This window comes from Dromiciops gliroides, chromosome 1, assembly GCF_019393635.1.
Source record: "Dromiciops gliroides isolate mDroGli1 chromosome 1, mDroGli1.pri, whole genome shotgun sequence".
Classification (NCBI taxonomy): domain Eukaryota; kingdom Metazoa; phylum Chordata; class Mammalia; order Microbiotheria; family Microbiotheriidae; genus Dromiciops; species Dromiciops gliroides.
This window is the reverse complement of record NC_057861.1, coordinates 51031467-51057180: the sequence shown is the minus strand read 5'-3', so window position 1 is coordinate 51057180 and position 25714 is coordinate 51031467. Positions and strand designations below refer to the sequence as shown.

The 25714-nt window shown below is 43.9% G+C and overlaps 1 protein-coding gene across 1 annotated transcript in view; it reads left to right on the top strand.

Moving 5' to 3' along the window:
- ELL (elongation factor for RNA polymerase II) overlaps positions 1-25714 on the top strand; it is a 150220-nt gene that overhangs the window by 99455 nt on the left and 25051 nt on the right. The window contains exons 5-7 of the mRNA XM_043975915.1: positions 9179-9432; positions 16374-16498; positions 22826-22925. Of these exons, the coding sequence (XP_043831850.1) occupies positions 9179-9432; positions 16374-16498; positions 22826-22925 (479 nt within the window). The remainder of the gene's footprint in view (positions 1-9178; positions 9433-16373; positions 16499-22825; positions 22926-25714) is intronic.

The following is a 25714-nucleotide window of genomic DNA, read 5'->3' as shown; positions in this document are numbered from 1 at the left end:
GGACAGAAATGACCTTCGTGGCCTTAGATGTCTATTGTGTAAAGTCTAGATAAGGAACAGCGTGAACTTGGAGGTGAAGGTAACTGATATTCCCAGACTAGAAAGTATCAGTCAAGTTGTGGCTCCAGGTGTGGCAGTTTAGAGGATCAAATTAGTTAGACACACTGGAGTATTCCTGCGTGTCAGAAAGATAGACACTGTCTGGGGATCCATGCAAGCTGAGGGAAGAAGCATTCGGGATCGGCTCCTTATGCCTGGGAATGCTCAAGCACCGAAGCTTTAGGATCACTTGTTAGGGTGGTCAAATCGTGGAGGTGGAGAAGACCTCAGCAGTTATATCCAGTAAAACCACTTTCTGAGTAGGAGTGCCTTCTGCAACATCCCTGACAAATGGTTATTGAAGCTCTGCTTCAAGCAGTCAGTCAACAAGCACTTATTAAGCACTTGTTTTAATGAGGGAGGCCCTGTATTAAGATCTGGGAATACAAAGATCTCCACCAATGAGGAAGTTGTAATGTTCTGAGGCAAACCATTCATTCTTCTTTTGAACAACCAACATTTGTAGGAAGTTTTTCCTTACATCAGGCCAAAATTTTTGGCAATTCAGTGTTGGCCACTGCTTCTGGGGTCAAAGAATCAGGTCTTAAATCCTTGTCCACATGATTCAGATTTAGATTCTTGAGGGAGGTTTGGACTCCCTTGCTGTATTGGTCATACCCTCCCTGGATGTGCTGCAGCATGTTAATGTCCAACTTAAAATATGGCCCTGATGCATTCTGCAGTACTCCAGATGTTATCTGATCAGGACAGAGTCACATGATCCTTTTAATGCTTTTAACACTGATGGTTGCTCTATCCCACTGCTCACTTGTGTCAATTTATTCAATAAAATCCATGGGTCCTTTTTCATATACCACTTTTTTGCTAATTATATTTACCCCATTGTGTAGTTGTGTATTTGTTTTTTTTGGTATCCAAGTTCTTAATACTTTTTTTTTTTTTGCAGGGCAATGAGGGTTAAATGACTTGCCCAGGGTCACACAGCTAGTTAAGTGTCAAGTGTCTGAGGCCGGATTTGAACTCAGGTCCTCCTGAATCCAAGGCCGGTGCTTTATCCACTGAGCCACCTAGCTGCCCCTCTTAATACTTTTAACTGATACATTTTATCTGATTAGATTTGGCCTGCCCAGGTCTTTTTGGATTTAGTTCTGTCATCCAACATGTTAGCTGTTCCTCACATCTTACTCTTAATCTTCATTTGAAAATTATGCCAACCACACTGTCATCTGACTGTTGGGCGGCTACTTCCATGAATTGATCATTGTAGAGACTCCCTCCACTTGCACAGAATGTGACTTTTTTCCTTCTCAACTTTAGGCAGGAGTTGGGCTATATAACTGTGAGGGTACTTAGTGATTTTTAAAAACATTTTTATCCATCTCTTTTATCTTTAATCTCATCCTCATTTCCAAATGTATCTCTCCCCACTAGATCTCTCCTGGTCAGATATATCTCTTGTAACAAAGAATAAAAGAAGAAAAGGGAAAAGCATTTCAGCAAAATTAACCTGTGCATTGCCCAGGTCTGACGTTGTCCATGATGTTCCCCTTCTGTAGTCTTCTGCCTCTACAAAAAAAGGAGAGGAGCCCACTGTCTCCTTTTTTGTGGAGCCATGTTGGTTCAGTATAATTACAGTGTTCAGGGTTTTTTGTTGTTGTTCTTTCCATTCACACTACTGTGTTCATGTACGTTTTACTAGTTCTGCTTACTCTGCTTGGTGTCAGTCTTCTTATGCGTCTCTATATTCTTCATATTCATTGTCACAGTCATGCTATCCCTTCTGATTCTGATGTTTTCAGATTTGTTTATTATTGAGGGGCAGTATATTATAATGGAAAGAATGCTCGGCTGGGAATCCTTTTACTCCTTACTAGTGCTTAGAGATGTTTCATTTTATTGGAGAAACATCTGTTTACTGCTGTGCTCTAAATTATGTTTGTCTCAGAAGAGGCTAACTTTATCTACCTTTTCTGAACAAGAAGGTAGAGCAAAGGAAGGAGGGGCCAGAAATCAATAGACTCCAGAACAGTGGGCCCTTTTCCCAGCCCCATATCTTTAGGGACTTTTCATATGTCAAGAAGAAAAACGTTTAACCAGGAAGGTCAAGTATCTCAGATGTTTATAAGCCAGCTGGTTTTTCTTCTCCCCAGTCACATGGCCCATATATATTTCCTTTCCTCCCAAAGGCCATGATGAACAGAGTGGTGAGTTGCTAAATGTGAAACTGACCCTGGCTTATTGTTTTGTAAGCCAAACAGTGGAAGCTGAGAAGTCAGATAGTAATCAGGAAGGAAATGCATTGATTTCCTGTATGCTGGAAACTTTTTTGCTGTGTAGCTGTTTCATGTTTAGAAAACATGTCAATAAATTGGCAGAACTGTGAGAAGAGAGCCTTTAGAAAGTAGAGATGAAGGTATTAATTTAGAATAAGAACTTTCTGGAGCACTTCCCAAAGTTTATAAAGCACTTTTGTTCCATAAGAATCCCGTGAAGTAGTCAATTATTGTTGTCCTTATTTTACTGATGAGACTGAGATGTAAATGACTTGTCCTAAGGTCACATGAAATTCACACCCAAGTCTCCCAGTTCTAAATTGTTCTACTTAACTGTGTACAAAAAAGCAGAATGTGATAGTGAAGAAAGGATAGTGAAAGAAAGAATAGATAGTGAAGAAAGTTCTGAATGAGGGCTCTTGAAAACCTGGGCTCATGTCCCTCCTGTGGCTTTGTGACTAGGAAAGAAATAAGCATTTATTAAGCACCTAGTATATGCCAGGCATTGTGCTGAGCACTTGACAAATATCTCATTTGACGGGCAAGTCTCTGAGCCTCCATTTCTTCATTTATAAAATAGAAAAGAATCCCTCTATTATCTCTCATGGGGCTGCTGTGAGTTTCAGGCATGATAATGAATTTAAAGGCTTTGCAAACCTCAAAAGGTTGTGGAAATGGGGTGATTTTATCTTTTTGGAAATTCCCCCTCCTGATAGACATCAGCATCTTGTCTGAAACTTATTCTCTCTCTTCAGTCTCTCCCTAACTACTTGCATCATGCTAGCAACAAGCATGCCTATATCTTCTCCATCCTTCAAAACCCCTAATCTGATCCTATCATTGCCCTTTCCCTCTCATCTCTCCTAGATGCCTCCACTTCCTTTCCTCTCACCTTCTTTCTACTCTCTACCGCCTGTCTTCTGACCTCATTTAGCCATCATTTAGCTCAAACTGCCCTTCTCCACAGTGACCTCTTGGTTGCTGAATCTAATTTTTCCCCATCATCCTTTTTTATCTTTCTGCAGCTTTTGACACTGCTGATCACCTTCTCTCCTCTTCAGGCTTTCAGGACACTGCTCTCCGGATTCTCTTCCTTATATGGCACCTTTGCTGGTTCTTCATCCAAGTCACACCCACTAACTGCAGTTGTCTTCCAGGGTTCTGTCATGGGTCTTCTTGTCCTTTTGCTCAGTGATCTTACCGCTAAGTTCCATTATCATCTTTATGCAGATGATTCCTAGTCTTATATATTATATTATATTATATTATATATTGCCCTAGTCTTTGTTCAGAGTTACCTTTTTGACATCTCGAACCAAATGTCGTTTAGGCACCTGAAACTCACCATGTCACTCGTGAACAAGCATTTTAATGCCTACTATGTGCCTGCCAGGAACTGTGCTAAGGGCTGGGATACTAAGAAGGGCCAAAACAGTTTCTTCCCTCTAGGAGTTCACATTCTAAAGGGGGAGACATGGTTAAAAGAAAAAAAAATGTACAAAGAATATGTATAAGGGGCAGCTAAGTGGTGCAGTGGATAGAGCACTGGCTGTGAAGTCAGGAGGACCTGAGTTCAAATCCAGACTCAGACGCTTGACACTAGCTGTGTGACCCTGGGCAAGTCACTTGCCTCAAAAAAAAAAATTAAACCCAAAGAATATGTATAGAGTAGATGGAAGATGATCTCAAAGGGAAGGAGGGACTAGCATTTGAGGGGTGGGCAGTGGGACTAGGAAAGGCTTCCTGTATAGAAAGAAGGATTTAAAGTGAATCTTTATCCAAAACAGCAGCACTGATTTTCTTTCCCCTCAAATTCCTCCTCTTTCTCAACTTCCCTGTTTCTGCCAAGGACGCTACCATATTCCCATTCACCGAAGCTCAGAACATTGGTGTCATCTCGACTCTTCACTCAAACTTAGGCCACATATCTAGTTAGTGGCCAAATCTGTCTCCATCTGTCTTGAAGTATTGCTAATTGACCTCCCTTTCCCATCACTTCCACAGACACAACCCTGGTGTAGGTCCTTATCACCTCTCACCTGGACTTCGGCAGTAGCCTTCTTACTGCTCTGCTGGCCTCAAGCCCCATCATCCTTCTTCACTCAGCTGCCAAAGTGGTTTTCCTATAGCATAGATCTGCTCGTCACCCTCTACTCACTGTGCTCAGGGGAATCCCCTCTATATCCAGGATCAACTGTAAGCTTCTTCTCTGCTGAGTATTTAAAACTCTTCATCGCTTAGTCCCTTCCTGCCTTTCCAGTGTTCTTAATTTTTGCACATATATGCTCCATCTCCCAATTCCATGCCTTGGTGTAGCTGTCCTCCATTCCTGGAACACTCTGCCTCCTCACTTCCACCCCCGTGTTTCCCTGGCTTCCTTCAAGACAAAGCTTCCCCTCAGAGCTGACTGATCTTCATCTACTCTGTGTGTATGCAACTAGTTATTTTCATGATGGTCTCCATTAGGCTGCGAGTTCTTTGAAAGCAATGACTAGGGGCAGCTAGGTGGTGCAGTGGATAGAGCACCAGCCCTGGATTCAGAAGGACCTGAGTTCAAATCCAGACCCAGACACTTGACACTAGCTGTGTGACCCTGGGCAAGTCACTTAACCGCAATTGCCTCAACCCCCCCACCAAAAAAAAAGTTATTATGAAAGCAACGACTGTTTTTACTTTTCCTTGTGGCCTCAGCACTTAGCCCAATTCATCGCTCATCAGTCCAGGGTACCTCCATCATCCCAGTCCCTCAGGTGCACAGTCTGGCTTCTTACTCCAGCTTGCTTCATAGATCCAGTCTGTTGTTGCCAGATCTTACAGTGACTGTTCTAGAGTTGCCTGGGGCCCTGAGAAGTTTAATAACTTGCCTCAGAGACATCCACCTTGTTATATATGTCAAAGGTAGGACTTTGACTCAAGTCCTCCTGACCCAAGGGTGGCCCTTAGCCACTACATAGCATGCTACCTCTAGAACAAGAAGACTTGATAAAATCCTTTTTTTCTCATAGACTTGCAGTATCTTAGCATTGGGGGGAAAAATCTTAGAAATCATTTAATCCATTTCCTTAGGTGATTCTGCTGTGCTTACTGCTAGAAATTGAGTATGACAGCTTATAAAGGAAGACTGGGGTGTTAATGAAAAATAATTAAGTAGATCGACTAAAACAGGAAACTTCTGGGCATAAAAAAGGAGAAAATAATGGGATTGTTTTTTCTTAGTCACAAAAAATGTAAAGGTTGCAATGTTCAACTTCTCTTTCTCAGAACTAACCAACAAAAAGAGAAAAGCCCTGGACCAGCACATTCCAGTGATGTGATTGGTCTATACAGGACCGCGCAGAGTGTTTCTCAGGGGTTGGCTGGAGCTTCCTCCTCTGGCCAGTCTAGCCAGACAGGGAGTTTTCTCCAGAACCTGTAAGTGAGAATGGAAGAAAACAGCTACCAGGAAGAAGCCTTGGGGATCCAAGGACCTGCTGGGAGGAGACTGCTGAACTTTGGGAAAGATCCAGGGACGGTCTGTCTGGTGTCCTTCAGGAGCTTAAAACCCAGGGGAGAGAAGACGTGTATAAAGGCCAGCTAGATGTGTATGTGGTTTTGCGTGGATTTTTCCAAGCCTGAGACAGCCTCAGAGCAGGGGACTTCCTGGGAGAACACTCCCTGTAAAGTATGGATCATGCAGGGACTGTTCTTCAGCTTAGCATTAGTGAACTGTCTGGATGATTTGCCATCTGTATCATAAATGGGTCAAGATGACAAAGATGATTTACATGTAGACGCTGCTTTGAGGACAAGTGCGCTTTCCTTTCACCTCACAGAAGCACAGGGTTTCAGGCATTAGAAGGGACCTCACCAGCCATCTAGTCAAAGGAATCCTTGCTGTGGATAACCTGCGCTGCCAGTGGCTGTCTAGCCTCTCCTGTACTCGATCAGTGAGGGGGAACCACTTCATTTGGGGACATCTACCTAATTTGGCCCCTTTTGGCAACTCTTAGCATCACTTCTGGTTCTGCTTTCTGGTGCCAAACAATAGCAGTCGAGTCACTTTCCACACGACAGCCTCTCTCATACTTGATCAGCAGGATCATGTCCCTCTTGAATCTTCTCTTTTCCAGTAGTCCATCAGAAAGCATTTGTTGAGTGTCTGCTATGTTCCAGGCACTGTGCTCAATGTTGGGAATTTGAATCAGGCAAAACCCTGCCCTCAAGAAGTCTGAAATCTAATGGGGAATAAGGAAGAAATAATCAGCAGAGGGAAGGCAATTGTTCCACGTGCCCAGTTCTTTCAGCTGAGGACCCAGGGGCCTCCAACACCAAGATATTCCTCCTCGTGACACCCTTTAGTTGATCAGGGGCCCTCTTAGATGGTAATTCCTCAAACCAAAGACAGTGCCTGTGGTCTGCCATGCTTCTTTGGACCTTCTTGGTTTTTAAGAGAAACTGGAATTTGAGTTCAGTGATGGGAACACTTTTAAAAGAAACATGAACTCACTGCCAAGCATCTGTGCCTGTGGTCTTCTTAGCTGAACCAGTCCCTCCTCACCTGCTCTCATAGTAGTTGGTGTTTGTCATGTGTGCTGATTTTCCTTTCCATGGTAGTTGCCTAGAGTCTGTGTTCTTTGTCCCTTAGTAAGTTCCTCTAGGGACTGTGTCTCAGTCATTCTGCCTCTCCTGTGGCAGCCCCAAGCACTGGACCCTACCGACAGACGGGGAAGATTTGTCGAGGAACAAAGGAACAGCTTTACAACAGGCTGCACTCACGGCGCCAAAACGCCGGCTCTTTATACTCAAATGGAATCTGCCGTTGTATGAAAATGTTTATAGGCTCATTGGAGTTGTCACAGAGACCACTTAGCAGCTCTTTTCCTTCCTTCCTTCCTCCTTGTCACCAGACTGCCAAGGATGGGGGCCAGAGGTTTTTCTTACCATTGTTTGTGGACCCAAATTCTATAAGGGACCTTTGGGGAAAGAAGTCAAGCCATAAATTGATCTAATACAAGTCAAGTCATAAAGTGATCTAATACAGGCATCCCAGAATCTTTGGGGAGCAGATTCACATGATTCCTGTGTGGTTTCAGACATTCATTTGAAAAAGAAGAGATACCATTCAAAAGAAAATAGATATGAAAGAACAAGGACTTTTGAGCTTCAAAAGAAAACTTAGAGGTTACCTGGACCAAATCCTTGGTTTTACAGATAAGGAAACTGAGACCCAGAAGTGCTAAAAGACTTGCCTAAGGTCAGATGGGAAGTTAAGGCAGCTTGGTATGGGACAGAGACGAACCTGGAGTCTAGAAGACTCAAGTTCAAATCTAGTCTCAGGCACTTATAAGTCTCTGGGCAAGTCATTTAACCTTTTTTTTGCCTCAGTTTTCTCATCTATAAAATGGTGATAATAACAGTACCTATGTCACAAAGTTATTGTAAAGCACTTAATAAATGTTTATTTCCTACCCTTCTCCCTTAATGATACACAGGGTCAAGACCATGGATCTTCTGATATCTAGAACAGTGTTCTTTCCACCGTATTTCAATGCCTCCTTACTCAAGTAGCATTGTTCACAACATCATAGTTAATTGCTTAAATTTGAAATGGTCCTCCCTTCAAAAGCACAATTTTGTTTAAACTACATTAGTCTTTATACTAACTAGTAAGGTGGAAGAAATCAGACCTGCCTAATTCCCATTGTTCTGAGTAGAGCAACATCTGTGGGAGCAGCAGTTTGGCTGAAATCAGCAGCTGGGGAACTTGGGAAACCCTTGAGGTTTCCTAGCAGTCATCTGGAGTTGTTCTGACACTTTTATTTACTCCTCTTTTTTCATGAAAGAAACACAACTTATCCCCTAGGACAGGTGTAAAGCTGTTAAGAGAATGTGGGGTGGGGCAGCAATCAGAGCTCTTAATAGTTACTAGAAATTTCATCTTGTTCCATTCAGCAAACACTGACCACTGTGTGTAATTTAGATTGCTTGGCACCAAGGGAGGGAGAGTGGAGACTAAAAGACTCTCAGGCCTTGCCCTCATTAAATTCACTTGGGGAAGTAACTAGGCAATAGCTTAGACTTTCAGTTCATGAAGGGGCCCCATGTTGCTCTGAGGTCAGATGAGGGGAGCATCGATCACTTCCTGTTGGGGAGATCTAGAAAAGTTTCATTAGGAAGGAGTTGGAAAGAGGGTGAGGGAAGACATAGACAGTCTCTTGGAGACTGATGGGATGTTTTTGGACTATGGAGGCAGCTAGGTGGTGTAGTAGATAGATCCCTGCACTTGGGGTTAGGAGGACCTGAGTTCAAATCCAGCCTCAGACCTGTCACTTGACTTCTGCCTTCATCAGTTTCCTCATCTGGTGGTAATGAGGATCAGCTCAGTTAACACATGTAAAGGTGTTTGGCAAACCTTGGAAGCGCTCTCTAAATGACAGCTGTTACAATTGTAGAACACGTAGTGGGAAGTAGTGTGAGCTAAGTCAGGAAGTGTTTGTGTGAGTGAGGTTTTTGGCTGGGATTATTGCTAATAGGTATGTAAGTCATTTCAAATGAAGTCTCTCTCTGCTTTAGTGCCATTTCGGTTTCTTAGCTGAATGCTGAAAAACTATGGATCAAAACATCAGACTTCAGCAGTTACCCCTTCTTCCCCCAACTTCTAGGCTCATGAGATTCAGTTGGAAGGGATTTTAGATCAGCTGACCCAGCTCCCTTATGATAAAGATGAGAAAATTGACTTATCCTCCCTGTACTAGTAGTAGTAAATAGCATTGTTGTTTGAACCAGCATCACCTGACCTCAAAGCCAGTGCTCTTTCAACTACCCCCAAATGCCATTGAATTTAACTAAATTTAATCTCATTTTAGGCAAAAAGGTTCAGTTCCGGAAGCCAGCCCCAGCCGCTGCAGACACCGTTCCCTCGAGGAAGCGCTCAACGCCAATCAACGTCGCCAATGCCATCAAGAAGAGCAATAGTGGGATTTCTCAGCAGCCCTTCAGAGACAGGATCATTCACTTACTGGCACTTAAGCCTTACAAGAAACCTGAGCTGATCCTGAGGCTGCAAAAGGATGGCCTTTTGCAGCAGGACAAGGACACACTGGATGGCCTCTTGCAGCAGGTGTGTGTTCTGTGGAGCGGGTCTGCCCAGTCTGTAGACAGCCGTGTTGTCACCTGACCTCTCTGCAAATGGCCTGGCCAGCCAGGTGACTCAGCATCTCTGTGTGACTGGGGTAACAGATGAGTTTCTAGTGTACAGAAGTTGGCAGGAACATTCTAGCTGGGAAGGGATGGTGGAACGGACTTTTCTTAGTGCTTCTTCTCTGAGATTTATAGCTCACTTGAAAGTCCCATCCTCATGGAAGAAGTCAGTTAACATATCTTTGGATTCGTTGGGATCCGTGTGAAGCAGGCACACTAACAGCAGTTGGGTCATGTGTCCAGAACACATGTTAACTCTTGTCCTTCAGAGGAAGGCCTGCCTCTGATTGTCAGGGCTGCCCCCTGGTTCAAGGCTCCCCACAGTCTCCAGTAGTCATGGAGAAGAACAGTATGGGGGGTATATTTTATAGAACTGCATTGGTGCCACCTTTTATTTCCTACCTTGAGCATTTCACTGGAAGGTGGGTGGTGGGGATGTAGTTTGAGTTTGCACTTGATGTGTTTGGGGTTATTTCCATTCTGCACTCCCCTGACCAGACTTTAACTTTCACAAAGGAAGGCACTTCCATCAGCGTCATTCCGATGAGAACGTGGGAGACTATACTGCCTCTTGCAGAGCCTCAGAGGAGTTAAGTGATCTCTCTGGTCACACAAACAGATTGTGGAAGAGGCAGGAATTGAACCCAGCCCAGTACAATATGAAGAGCACAGGTTCCCCAGTCACAAGACTGGGGCCCAAGCCCTGTCTCTTAGGCTTTACTACCTGAACTTTGCTGGGCCTCAGTTTCCTCCTCTATAACGTGCAGTTAAAATAACAGTTGATAGCTTCAGCAGCTCCTGCCAGCTCTCAGGGATCCCAGTAGGCTGTTGGAAGTTGGTAGTCACAATTAAGCACAGTCGTTTATTGAACAAGGGGGTCATGTTTTCCTTAAAGTTGCCATTTAATTGCCACTTGTTTTGTTATTGGCTCTGTGGAAATATGGCAGTGAAGGTAATAGGGCACTGGCTCTGGAATCAGAGGACCTGGGTTCAAATGTTAACTCCACTGGACCCTGAGGTTTCTTTTAGTTCCAAACATTTCTTCCTCCTCTTTTTCTTCTACTGTTGCTGTGTGCAGGGCAGTTTGGTGGGAATCCAGAAATAAAGAAGAGACATGGGGGCAGCTAGGTGGTGCAGTGGATAAAGCACCAGCCTTGGATTCAGGAGGACCTGAGTTCAAATCCAGCCTCAGACACTTGACACTTACTAGCTGTGTGACCCTGGGCAAGTCACTTAACCCTCATTGCCCTGCAAAAAAAAAAAAAGAAGAAGAAGAGGCACCCCCCCATCTGAGGAGTGTGACACATATACTAATTACTCACTCTGATATCAAATATAATCTAAGTAGATAAGAGAGAGATAGAGTGCTGTCGGAGCTCTGATGCCAGATGTGAGGAGAGGAGAGGAAGGAACAGCAGGAAAAGGGGTATGAGGCCCTCTCCTGTTCTGAGGGGGAATAGAGACGACATGGTAGGGAGATGAGAAAAAGGAAGAAAGGTAGCTGTTACCTATAGTGGAGGGCAGTGACTCCCACCCCTGAGAGATCCATTCTAGAGAAGTTACCTAGAACACTGAGAGATCAGGTGACTACTAGTCACTAGTAAGGATGTGCCAGAGGTGAGTTTTGAACCCAGTTCTTTGTGACTTCAAGGCCAGCCTACTATACCACACTGCCTCTCCAGGTAGAATTAAAGTAGGTGAATTACTCTGGCATGCTGGTCTTTATCTCGTAATAGAAAATAATCTTTTAGCTAATTGGGCTTCAGTTGGTGAAGTAGTCATCATTTTTTTTTAAATTATGTTTTTATTTGGAACTTAAACACTAGATAAAATAATGTCTGTGTACAAAGTTGAACAGAACAAAGATTATACATGCAACTACAAATCTCTAATATATGCAGTTTGCTTTTCCATTTATAGATATGATGCATTAAAACATGTAGCTTTCAGAGCTGTCCTATTTGTCTGTGTTTCCTTCTGGCCTTCCTTCTGTTCTCTTCTGTAGATTCTTTTTTAAAATGCTTCAGCAAATTTCTTTTCTTAATTTTTTTTTGGTAACTCTATTGCAGGCCCCTTTCTTTCACTTCTCACCCCAAAATTTAAAAAGGAAAAAACCTTGTAACATGTCAAGCAAAACAAATCTGGCATTGACTCAGGCTCATTTTGTACTTTATGAGATATTCTTAAAATAAGAATTTAAGGTATATTTGCATAGTTTCTTCCATAGCCAACATGTATTTGTTGGGGTCAAGGAATCCCAAATTATCTTATCTGTGACATTTTCCTGGAAAGGCAGTTTTCTCACTTAGTCTTAGAAAAACAATATAAGAGACCAGTGATTGCATGTATAAATATTTATGTGGTATCTGTTTTCAAGGGTCTTACCTATTTGGGAGCCAATACATTTTTGGGGGGTTTTGTTTGTTTGTTTTTGCGGGGCAATGGGGGTTAAGTGACTTGCCCAGGGTCACACAGCTAGTAACTGTCAAGTGTCTGAGGCCGGATTTGAACTCAGGTACTCCTGAATCCAGGGCTGGTGCTTTATCCACTGTGCCACCTAGCTGCCCCGAGCCAATACATTATTATCTCCTTAAATATCTAGCATCTCCTGAAAGATGTGGCAGAGACAGAACATCATAGCGATTCAGAAAAAAGGGGGGATCTGCACAGGCTGTAGTTGTCGAGGAAGAGATGTGGAATCATAGGACACCTGAGCCTAAAGGGACTAAGGAGTCTGGGTTGTCAGAGCTGGAAATAATTCCAAGGTCCTCTGTGCTCCTTGCTAACTGTTCGACCTTAAACAAGGCCCTTAGCCTCTCTGGTCCTGTTTCTCCTTCAGTAAAAGGAGGGGGTTGGATGAGATGATCTCTGAACTCACTGTTACCTAGAACCATGATGGGGGCTGGGGGGAAGAGCACAGAGGTCATGTACTAGTAATTAGTAGCCTCAGTTTAAGCTGCCTCCTTAATCGGTGTCCCTCTGACCCTGGAAATCTTTAGAAGAACCTCTTAAAAAGGGATCATTTATCATAGGAAGAACTATGCACAAAACAAATATCAGATCCTGACTCTGCCCTGTATCAGCTGTCTGGACTTGGTTGCTCGCAGCCTCCTCTCTTGAAATGAGCCTAGATGAGCACACTCCTTTTTGAAGCCCATTCCAGCCATAATTCTGTGATTCCTGTGACACAAAGCCCATTCCAGCCATAATTCTGTGATTCCTGTGACAGTGGCAGAATATTGGAGTCCTTTTGGGATGGGGCAGGGCTCTGTTAGGGATTAAATTCTCAGTCTCTGGGTACCTCCGGCTTTTCTTTTTTCTCTGCAGTTGCTATTATGGTAGTACTGTTTTCCTTAGCAGTCTTAGCAGCCAGGAAGGCAAATGCCTTAAACATTCTGTAGTTGTGTCTTTTGGGAGGTGGGGGGCAGGGCAATGAGGGTTAAGTGACTTGCCCAGGGTCACACAGCTAGTAAGTGTCAGGTGTCTGAGGCCGGATTTGAACTCAGGCCCTCCTGAATCCAGGGCCAGTGCTTTATCCACTGCGTCGCCTAGCTGCCCCCTATAGTTGTGTCTTAATCAACACTATCAAAATTTTCACTTAAGCAGAAATGTCTCCTTGTTGTTTATCTTTCACATATTCTTAGATTAATACCAGGGAGAAAGAGGGCCTTATGGAATTGTGATCTCTCTTCTTGTTGCTGCTGTGGCTGTTAAGGTGGCCACATCTGCCTGGACATTGGATAGCCTTGATATAGCAGCTGTTTGCTTGTCTCTCCCAGAATATTTAATTTGAGATGCTTGCTTGAATCCTGAATGGGACAGCCCTTCCTGTCCATAGGCCTCCACTCCAGGAAACTACTGGGACATAAGCCAGTCACTGGAAATGCAGGGCAGGTCCTTCAGAAACCGTAGATGAGGACCCTGGTGCGCTCAGACACCTGAAGATCTTCGGGGATTCTTCCTTTCCATTGCCTTGCCCAGGAATCTCCAGCAAACCACTTAACATCTGTAGGTCTCCGTTTGTCATCTATATCATGTGCTACTTGCCATGTAGAATTATGGGGAAAGTGTTATATCAACTGAAAATCAGTAAGCACTGATCCCACACCTAGTGCATACCAGACACTGTCCTAAGTGCTAGGGATACAGAGAAAGGCAAAACATAGCCCCTGCTCTGCAGGTCTGACAGTGTCACCTCTACCCAACTCAGTAAACTCTAGCGGCTCCCTGTGGCCTCCAGGATCACATACAAAGTGCTCTCTCTGGCATTCAAAGCCCTTTCTAACCTAGCTCCATCCAACCTTTCCAGTCTGCTGACACCTTACTCTCCAACACATACTCTTGGATCCAGTGACACTGATCTCCTGGCTGTTCCACCAACAAGACCCTCCATGTCTTGGCTCCAGGCGTTTTATTTCTATTCCCTGTGCCTGAAACACTCTCCTTCATCTCCTCCTCCCGGCTTCCCTCATTTCCTTTAAGTCCCAACTAAAATCCCATCTTCCACAAGAAGCCTTCCCCAACCCTGCTTTAGTTTAGTGCCCTCCCTCTGTTAATTATTTCCTATTTTTCCGATAATAATAATAGCTAACATTTATATAGTGCTTGCTTTGTGCCAAGTCCCATGCTAAGTGCTTTGCCATTATTATCTCATAGGATCTTTGCAACGGCTTTGGGAGGAAGGTCCTGTTGTTATTCCATCTGAGGGAAGAAAGACAAGGATTGTGGGGGGTGAGGAGTACTCCTTGTAGAAGATGGAATTTGGTTGGGACTTCAAGCCAGGGAAGTCAGAAGGGGAAGACAACAGGGAGAGCCTAGAGGACAGTCAGTGAAAATGGCCAGAGTTGGGATACAGGGGGCCCATGTCATGGAACTGCAGTGTCTGTAGGGAGGTATATGGGGAGGGAGTGCGGTGTAGCTTAGGAAGAACTTTGCACACCAGAGCTGAGAGGGAGCTGCTGGAGTCTATTGAATGGGAGTGCAGTGGAATGTGATCTGGTGAGATGGGCACTTTGGAAACATTAGGGAGAGGCCCGACATGGGGAGTCATCAGCAGGCTACTGCAAGAATCCAGGCAGGAGCCCCTGATGAGGCCCTGTATCAGGGCAGTGCCGGTGTTGGGAGAGAGGAGGGGGCATATTTGAAAAACGTTGCAAAGATAGAAGCACAAGGACACATACTGGATGTGGGGGGGTGAGGGAGAGTGAGGAGTTAAAGGTCACACCCTGGCTTGGGAGCCTGCACAACTGGGGTCATCTTCTAGATTACAGCAGAGTTTGGAAGGAGAGGGCTTTGGTGAAAAGATAATGAGTTCAGTCTTGATCTGGTAGAGTTTCAGGTATCCGTTGGACATTCCAGTTTGAGATGTTTGAAAGGCAGGACATGTAAGACTGGGAATCCACAGAAAACCTGGTGCCAGACACGTAGATTTGAGAATCTTCAGCATAGCGATTGTTAATTAACTGCATGGGAGCTGATGAAATCACCAAATGAAGCAGTGTAGAGAGAGGGGAGAGGAGGGCCTAGGACAGAAGCCTCTCAAAGTATTTTATAGTTTTGAAATGTCACTCTCAGTGTCTGTACTATCAGATAGAGGGACATGTTCTTTGAGCCAGAGTTTGAAACTATGGGCCTCCCCTTCTGTGGAAGTGACTTTTGGGTTGTTTGCTTTTTTCCTTTTTTAAAAGAAGTGTGTTTAAGGTCAAGTCTTGAGGGCAGGCACGTGTTTTCTCTTCAACTTTTTTTTTCTTTTTCTCTTCAACTTTTTTAAGGGTTGCTGCTAACTATAAGAGTTCTGAAGAATTAGGACCGATTAGGAAGGAACTTGACATTTGATCTCGAGGGATGCATAGAGGAACAACAACAGGAGGAAAAGATAGTCCTGAAAGAGGAGATGGTGGAAGTTAAGGGGATGATGTAGAGATTGAGTCAATGAGCATTTATTAAGCTCCAATGATATGCTGGGCACTGTGCTCCACCCTGAGGATACAAAGAAAGCCAAAAAACAACCCCTGCCCTCAAGGCACTCAAAAGTCTAATGGCAAGATGGGGAGCAGACAGGAAGTGCATATATACACACGCCATAAACTGGAGATGGTCAGCAGAGGAAAGTCATGAAAGGGGATGGGAAAGAACTTCCAGGAGGATGGATTTTAGCTGGGACTTTGAAGGAAGCCAAGCTCAGCAGAAGGCAGAGATGAGGAGGAAGAATATTCAGGTGTGGGAGACAGCATGTCTTATTTGAGGAAAAGCAAGGAAGCCAGGGTCCCTGGATTCGAGTATATGGGGGTAAGGCAGAGGAAGCTGGGGGCGGGGCGGGGGGTGGGGTAGGATACCAAGTCATGAAGGGCTTTAAGCATAAAACCCCCAGGATTTTTTTTATGAGCCTGGAGGCGATATCAGAAGCCCAGTGGAGTTTATTGAGAGTGAAAGAAGTGTGTGTGTGGGGGGGGGGGGGCATGGTTACACCTTTGCTTAAGGAAGAGCACTTTAACAGCTGGGGGGAGGATGGGTTGGAGGCAGGCACACCAGCCAGAAGGCCAGTGTAGTAGTTCAGGGATGAGGTGCCTGAACCTAGGTGGGGGCAGTGTCAGAAGGCAGAAGGGAGTGTGGAAGAGAGCTCTTAGAAAGGCAGGATTGATGGGACTTGACCATGATTGGATGTGGATATGGAGGGGAGGGTGTGGGAGAGAACGAGAAGTGGAGAGTATTGATGCTTTAGGGACTTCCTTTAAGGCCTCTCTGGGGGATGCACGTCTCCAGTGTGAGCCTCACTCTCCTTTTCTAGAAAATGAGTTAGGTTGGACTACACGATCCCCAAGATGTTGTAATTCATCTGACTGAGTGCTTCTGTTTTTCTAGGTTGCCAACTTGAGTGCCAAGGACAGCACATACACATTAAAAGATTGCATGTACAAGGATGTTCAGAAGGACTGGCGTGGATACTCAGAAGGAGATCAGCAATTACTAAAAAGAATTCTTGTTAGGTAACTCAAATAACGTGTCATCATCCTTTCTCCTCAAGTCTCCCTGTGCTCTTGCTGGGTTCTGTCTGTGCTCTTCAGTTACCTGAACCTCTCTTGGGAGCAGAATCTGAAATGCATAGGCCATGTGCTGGCCATTTAAATTAGACTGTATTTCATTTAGGTCCGAAGAGGGCAGAATAAGGCATGCTGGCTTCAGAGGTCTGGGCCCAGGCTGTGCTGTTTGCACTAATGTCAGAAGCCAACAGAAAGTTACTGAGCCTGCAGAATTTGAGAGGAGGGCACCATCCTTTGCTTCCTTGAGGCTGCTGCCCCTGCTAGCTGCACAGAGGGAAAAAGGACTGCCTGAGGGTGTTCATGACCTGCACATCACCCTCTGCAGCTTGGCCCTCAGAGAAGGAACCACCCTGGACAGAGCCAGTCCCATCAGTCTGAAATTCTTGAAGCTTAGCATCCTCTTTAATCCCCTCCTTTGCATGAGTAGTTTTTCCTTACAAGCTCCTCCTAAGGTCAGAAGTATAAATATTATTGTCCCCATTTTCCTGGCTAGGGGTTAGAGAAGGAAAATAATTTTGCAGCCTAGGAAACTGCTCAGAATACTTTATTCCACTGTCTCAGGCAGTAGTTGTTTCTTTTTCTTTTCTTTTGTTTCTTCCTTTCTTTGTTCCTTCCTTCTTTTCTTTCTTTCCTTCTTTCTTTCCTTCTTTCTTTCTTTCCTTCTTTCTTTCTTTCTTTCTTTCCTTCTTTCTTTCCTTTCTTTCTTTCCTTCTTTCTTTCTTTCTTTCTTTCTTTCTTTCTTTCTTTCTTTCTTTCTTTCTTTCTTTCTTTCTTTCTTTCTTTCTTTCTTTCTTTCTTTCTTTCTTTCTTTCTTTCTTTCTTTCTTTCTTTCTTTCTTTCTTTCTTTCTTTCTTTCTTTCTGGTGAGGCATTTGGGGTTAAGTGACTTGCCCAAGGTCACACAGCTAGTAAGTGTCAAGTGTCTGAGGTCAGATTTGAACTCAAGTACTCCTGACTCCAGGGCCAGTGCTCTATCCACCACCTAGCTGCCCCACAGTAGTTGTTTCTAATGGAAGTTACTGGATTGCTCTGGATTAACCCATTTTTGGGGGTTCCCTGTTAATCAAATCTAGTCTCTGCTGCTGCAGTTTTGGGGAAAGAAAGAAGAGACCTCCGCCTGTCATTCCTTGTGAATTTATACATTTTCTGCCTAAAAGTTAATCCTGTTCATCCCCACTTAAAGCTGACTTGGAATTGTGCGTGTGCACACGTGTGTGTGTGTGTGTGTGTGTGTGTGTGTGTGTGTGTGTGTGTGTAAGGAATGTTAGCAAGGATGTTCAGTATAGACAGTTCTCACTCCACATAAGTAGACCTCTCGTAATGTGAATTTGCCTGAGACAGAGGGAAGGAGGGAGGCAGGAAGAGGGCTGGCACATGGTTCAAGAACACCTGGGGGGAGCTGGGGACAGAGAAGCAAGAGCACATGGCCTGGCCAGAAGCAAGAGGAAGAACCAGCCCATGGAGGGGCAGATACTGACAGAAGAGAGATGGGGCTACCTATGGAGACTGTAGACAGACACAGACAGAGGGAAGATGAATGTGAGGGTGGGTGGATGCTTCTCTTCTCTCCTCCCTGGGGGTCCCAAGCCAGGATCCAGCCGTAGTGATGGTTTCTCCCTATGTCTGTTCTTCTGTCTCACTTGGAAGGTTTTGGCTTTGGGGGTTTTTTTGGTGGGGCATTGAGAGGCCATAGGGCAGGAGCAGGGAAAGAAAGCACTGTACCGTAGTTAAGTATTAATGTAGGTGTTTGGGGGGGATTTCTTTTTGCAGATTTCTTTCAGAATTCCTTATGAAAAGTCTTATTTGTGTAATGTGAATTTACGTAAAGTGAGAACTGTGTATAAGTCACATTCCTTATTTAAGCTTCACTCTCCACATTTGTAGAATGGGGAATTGTCCCATGGGGTTGTTGTAAGGATCAAATGAGATAAAATATATGAAAATCTTTCTAAACAATATAAGGCATTTGCTGAAATTAGATCAGCCTTGGACATTCACTATCTATGGGATAAAAAGTCATTTAACCTCTGTCTGCCTCAGTTTCCTTATCTGCAAAATGGGGTTAATAATAGCACCTCCTGGGGCAGCTAGGTGGCGCAGTGGATAGAGCACCCGCCCTGGAGTCAGGAGGACCTGAGTTCAAATCCGGCCTCAGATACTTAACACTTACTAGCTGTGTGACCCTGGGCAAGTCACTTAACCCCAATTGCCTCACTAAAAAAAAAAAATAATAATAGCACCTCCTTCCCAGGATTGTTGTGCAGATCAGATGAGATTATAATTGTGAAAAAGCACTTAGCCTGTATCTGACACCCAGTAGGTGCTCTATGAATGCGTATTCCCTCCCTCTGCTCCCTCTTTACCATCTCAGTCTCAGTAGACTCCTGATACTCATGCATCTTTTGACTCGCCTGAGGTCTTTAACTTAAGTGAAATTTCTCAGATGGTATGAGATTAACCCATATTTCCAAATAGGAGTAAAGTGGCCCAGCAGTACCAGAACTCTTAGTCAAACAAGACCAAGGCCTCACTTTGCCATTGTTTGCGTTTGAATTCTGGATCACAAGGCAGATCATTTATTTAGACATTTGCTTTGTTACCAAATTGGGGGGAGGGATGTCAGCTTACAAATGATAGAGAACACTGGGCAGGACAGGAAGGCAAGTTTTGGCTCATTCTGAGAAAGTAGTTCTTAACAGCTGTCCTAAAGTGGGGGCAGGGGAGAAGGGCCCAGAAACATCCTGGATGACAGTCTGCTCAGCATGGAGATGTAAACAAGAGATCCACTAGACCGAGAGTCTACAGAGGCCTGGGCCTGTGCACACCATGGCTTCCTCGGGTTATCCTTAGAAAGGATCTCAACTCTGCTGCAGAGCCTCTCGCTGGTTACAAAGTACCTAACACTTGTGCCCAAGAACTTCAGACAAGTGTAGTCAGTGCAAAGGCTTCTGGGAATCAGCAGCCACAAAGGCAGTGTTTTCTCTCTATCCCCGCAAGAACCAGTTTAAATTCCTATGGTAGGTGGAAACTTGACTTTTTACTTTCTCCAGGCTCACTTTTCTCATGATTTTTGGACAACTCAGAATGCTGTTCTTTGTGTTTGAACAATTTCCATGATCCAAAAGCACAATTTGGCTTGGAGATGAGACGCTGTTATAGACCAGCATCATTTGCAGTATTAGAGTCTCTTTGGCAATCCTTGGGAAAATGAAAACTAGGCTGTTGTAACTAACTTAAATATACTCAGTGCCTTGAATTTTAACCTAACTGGAAAATTACAACTGTCCACACAGTCTGTCTGGTTAAAAAAAGAAGTTGATTCTTCCATGTTTACTGTGTCGTCTGAAATCATGGCATTTACTTAGGGCCACAAACCCAAAATAAGACCCTGAAAGACTATCTTTCTGCTGTGCAAATAGAGACTTGCTTGCCTTACTGCAAGCAGCATGGCTACAGGGCAGAAAGCAGGACTGGAGGTGGCACATACATACTCTTCATTGCTCTCCCTGAAGCTGAGCTGTGAACACTCCTTATGTACAACTAGTGATTTCTAGGTTTTTGCTGCATAGCCCTTTTTTCCTGTTTCTGGTATTGAGTACCAGAGCTGGAAGAGACTTGATTGACATTTAGGCTAGGCCCTTTATTTTGCAGGTGATGGAACAGGCTGAGGTGCAGCCACTCATAGACCACTGGAAAAAACCCAAGATCCTTCTATTTTGTCACACCACCCCTCTTTTACCTGCTTCTCTTACTTCCTTTTTCTTTTGGTGGGGCAGTGAGGGTTAAGTGACTTGCCCAGGGTCACACAGATAGTAAGTATCAAATGTCTAAGGTCAGATTTGAACTCAGGTCTTCCTGAATCCAGGGCTAGTGCTTTATCCACTGTGCCACCTAGCTGCCCCATCCTCTTCTTAAGGAATCGAGTAGAGTGCTAAGCTTGAGTCAGGGAACCGGCATCTAGCTCATCATCTCTAAAATGGATAGAACAGTGCCTGTAGCACCTAATGCCAGGCAATGAGATTCAAATGATCAAATGATGAAATGATGTATGTAAAACTTAAAAAATGTTAAAGCTCTATTTTTAACTATTTGAAACTCATTTTTAAAGGAGTAATAGCATTTCTATCAAGAATTTCTCTTCTTAATGTAGCCCAGGGGTGTGCGCCCTCCATTTTCTTTAGTCTCTCATTGCCTCTTTTTGGGCACCCACTAGGACTAAGATTTATTGTTATAAAGGGATTTATTCTTTCCTTTTTGATTTCCTTTTTGCATATTCTCATAGACTGTGGTATTATATCATAGAAATGAGCTTAAGAACTTCTAAACTCTTAATTTTACCAGAGAGGCTACTGACACTCAGACACAATAACTAAGGAGAGTACAACATATTGTCAGTGATGAGGAAAGGGTTAAAAGCTGCCATCCCGGGCTATAGTTCATCAGACGGGAAGTTGAGCCATCATGGGAAGAATAAATTTTGTACCAGTGGTACTCAAAAAGAATAATAATAGATGATCAAGAATAAATAAAATGAACCAGAGAAAGGCCTCCCACACATCAAGTGGATCCCCACTGAAGGGATTTATGCAATGATGTGGACAAAAATACCATATGTTGACAAGGCATGGGCAGATTTTGATGAACACAGTGGAGAGGGAGTATTTGGGCAGGGTCAGAGCTGGCAGACTTAGGGACATGGAATGATAGAACTGAGAGAGACAGAAGTAGTCCTCTTGTCCTCGGAGAGAGATAAAGGCTTTGTCACTTTGTGTTAAGATGCATGTGTGTTATTGGCCATCTATATTACTAGCCTTAACATTTTTCTAAGTGCATCCAGTCATTTAAAAAGATGTAGAAATCATTCTAATGATACTGATTCTCCCCCCCCCCCCCAATGGTTTCAGCAGGTGAAGCAAGTCTTTCTACTGTGGTTAGAGAAAAGAACTAACCTTCAGATCCTTCAGGAAAAAGCCCAGAAATTTAGATGAGAAGAGTGAGGGGCTGAGTTTATTAATCTGGTCATATTAGATTAGTTAACTTTAATCAAATGATGGATGAGTTCAATGTTATTTCACTCAATTCTTGAGGGAGGCAGTATGTCATGATGGTTAGAGAGCTGAGCCCAGAGCCTGGAAGACAACCTGGATTCTGACACATGCCGGCTGTACCACCCAGACAAATCACTTAACCTGACCTAAGATTCCCAAGGTGCAGAGAAGGTATTGGTCTTAGTATGGGGAGTCTTCATACCTGAGCGTTCCCTGTGCCAGTGAACTCACAGACCCAGGCCCTGTACTGGCAGGACCCCAGTTAACCAGAAGCTTTTTGTTTTTTGGTGGGGCAATGGGGTTTAAGTGACTTGCCCAGGGTCACACAGCTAGTAAGTGTGAAGTATCTGAGGCCAGATTTGAACTCAGGTCCTCCTGACTCCAGGGCTTGTGCTTTATCCACTGCGCCACCTAGCTGCCCCCTAGAAGCTTTTTTTTTTTTTAAGTGAGGCAATTGGGTTTAAGTGACTTGCCCAGGGTCACACAGCTAGTAAGTGTTAAGTGTCTGAGGCCGGATTTGAACTCAGGTACTCCTGACTCCAGGGCCGGTGCTCTATTCACTGTGCCACCTAGCTGCCGTGCCCCCCCCCCCCAAGCTTTTTCATTGTCTGTTGAGTGCTTCAAAAAACCACCTGATCCCAATGCCTGATTTCTCCTTGGCCACACTGAATTAGAAATGGTGAGCCAGAGTCCAGAGGTATATGTTTTTTCCCTTTGTAACAATTCTGAAAAAGTATTCTGGAAAATTAGACTTAAGAGACAAGCAGGGGCAGCTAGGTGGCACAGTGGATAAAGCACCAGCCCTGGATTCAGGAGTACCTGAGTTCAAATCTGGCCTCAGACACTTGACACTTACTAGCTGTGTGACTCTGGGCAAGTCACTTAACCCTCATTGCCCTGCAAAAAAGAGAGAGAGAGAAGCAGAAAGCCTTTCAGCACAGGTCAAGGCTAGACACACCTGGCCCTATAAACAAACAAACAAACAAACAAAACTCAGTTCATCTTACCTTCTTTTTTTTTTTTTTTTTTTTTTGCGGGGCAATGGGGGTTAAGTGACTTGCCCAGGGTCACACAGCTAGTAAGTGTCAAGTGTCTGAGGCTGGATTTGAACTCAGGTACTCCTGAATCCAAGGCCGATGCTTTATCCACTGCGCCACCTAGCTGCCCCCATCTTACCTTCTGATGAAGGATGCTTTCTTTAAACCATGCATAAATTTGCTTTTCAGAAAACTCTGTCAGCCACAGAATGTGGGTAGTGTTCCTGGAGACACACCTTCCTCGAGTCCACCACCGAAAGACTCTCTGAGCTCCTCCTCGCCCCCTCAGGTAGGTGACCTGTGTTGGTTTAGGGAGACAGCCGCGAGTAGTGGAAGGAGGACTGGATTTGGAGTAAGGACAAAGAGCTGTTAGCTCTGGAGCCTTGAGGGAGTGACACAGTCATTCATCTTATCTGGGTCTAGGGCCAAACCATCCTCTGAGACATTTTGTATGTAAAGTATTTCATAAACCTTCAGGCACCAAATTAGAAGTGAAAGTAAAGGATTTCTGGTAAACAGTACTGGATTTGGAACTAGGTTACCTACGATAGATGACCTTGAACAGCCAATCATTGACTGTCTCCAAGACTCAGTTTCCTTATCTCTAAAATGGTAGACATTTCCTGTAATATAGATCAAAGCTTCTTAAGTTGTGGGTCAAGACCCCATATGGGGTTTCATAACTGAATGTAGGGGTCGCAAAAAATTTGGCAACAGTAAAAGCTTATGTATATATACCCAGGGTTGTGTAAAAATTTCCTCGGTGAAAAAGGGTTGCAAGTGGGAAAAGTTTAAGAAGCCCTAATATAGATCTCATAGGATTGTTAGAATCACAAAAGAGAATGTGTATAAACCACTTAAGTTTAAAAAAAAAACAAAAAACAAAAAGTTCTGTATAAATGTGAGCTATTATTTCTGGTGTAGGATTTCCCCCTGGACCTTTTAAATCTTTGTACTTTCCTTAATTAGAAAATCATCTGAAAAAAAAAATCACCTTGTCAGGTCATGTCAGAAAGAGAAATCTGAGGTCATTTCTAGCAATTTGTGCTAAGCGAACTGTTACTGTTGTTTGAGTATACTCAAGGAGGGTGGAATCCAATATGATTGCAGAATGGTCACATACATAATAAGCAGTTTTCAGAGATTTTGACCATAGTGGCAGTGAAATGCTTAAGCTGTACTAAATGCAGCTGGATATTTGAAACAGAAAACACCTGGGGATCAGCAGAATCCTCTGCTGATAAAATGATCCCTTCAGCACCAATGTGTTAAGCCCTTAGTGTGGCTGGATCCCTGTATTGGGGCCAGGAGAGGTGCAAAGTTAAATAAGACTGTTCTTCTCTCAAGAAGTTCACAGTCTAATGGGGAGGGGGGATAACATAGATAACTAGAACAGCCCCTTGGCAATACTGGGACTTGGTCGTTTCTAGAGTTTCTGGTGGGGACTTAAAGAGTATATGTCTATAATTGAATATAACCCTGTTAATAAGTACATTGTAGTGTGTACTTGCCCGTAGTTATTTTTTGTTTGTTTTTGGGGTTGTTTGTTTTTGTTTGTTTTTGTTGTTGGGTTTTTTTTTTTTTTAGTGAGGCAATTGGGGTTAAGTGACTTGCCCAGGGTCACACAGCTAGTAATTGTGTTAAGTGTCTGAGGCCGGATTTGAACTCAGGTACTCCTGACTCCAGGGCTGGTGCTCTATCCACTGCGCCACCTAGCCGCCCCTTTTGGGGGTTTTTAAGAATAACTTCCTTTTTAAAAAATTCTTCCTAGTTTCACATATTCTCCCCCCGCCTCCATGTGCACTTAAAATTTTGTAGGTTTTGGGGATTCCCTTTATTCCTTATCTACGACTTAGAGTCTTAAGAGAGTTTGCCTGGTACAACTCCTAAGTTAAGCCTGGAGACTGTGAAGGGCTTTGAACACCAAACAAATCATTTTAGATGTAATCCTAGAGTTGATAGGGAGCCACTAGAGTTTATTGACTAGTTGGGTGATACAATATGATCTTCTATTAAAAATGAATTTGCTGGGGGGCAGCTAGGTGGCGCAGTGGATAGAGCACCGGCCCTGGAGTCAGGAGTACCTGAGTTCAAATTCGGCCTCAGACACTTAACACACTAGCTGTGTGACCCTGGGCAAGTCACTTAACCCCAATTGCCTCACTAAAAAAAAAAAAAAGAAAAAAAAAGAATTTGCTGGGGGCAGCTAGGTGGCACAGTGGATAAAGCACCAGCCCTGGAGTCAGGAAGACCTGAGTTCAAATTTGGCATGAGACATTTGACACTTACTAGTTGTGTGACCTTGGGCAAGTCACTTAACCCTCATTGCCCTGCAAAAACAAAAACAAACAAACAAAAAACAAAGATGAATTTGCCAGCAGAGTGGGAAATGGTTTGGGGTGGGGAGAGACTTGAGACATACAGATCCCCCAGCAAGCTATGTCAGTAATCCAGGTGAGGTGGTGAGAGTCTGCAGCAGAGGGGTGGCAATCCCAGAGGGGAGAAGGGGGCATATTCGAGAGATGCTGCAGAGGTGAAATTGACAGGCCTTGGCTACAGCTTGGATGTGCGAGGTGGAAAAGTATTTACTCGTGATCTTATACTTAGAATGTTTCAGACAGGACTTTAATCCACATTCCCTACTCTTTATCCAGTCCACTATTGTGTTCTGTTTCCTTTGCACAAGGGTAGGTACTTAATTAATACATGTTGAACTCTTGAAAATTCATCGCTGCACAATTCTCAGCAAGGCCCAGTTTTGACCCCTGAACCCAGCAAAACTAAAATTAGATAAATATTTGTTAAGTCATTACTGTATATAAGATAAGGAGCTTAGAAGTTGGAGGGAGAGACAGAAATGAAAAAATGATAGGTCCTTGGGCTCAGAGAACTTTGTGTTAATATGTATGTGCTAGCCATGTATGTTTCTTTAGTACATGCTAACCAGGGTCACTCCCCTAGTCACTCCTTGCTACTACCTCCATGGTCAGATATGAACTGCTCTAGTGGTGGAGGGTCAAGACTTCACAACCAGCACCAGGCTGCCTTTCTAGTCTTATTACATGTTATTCGACTTCA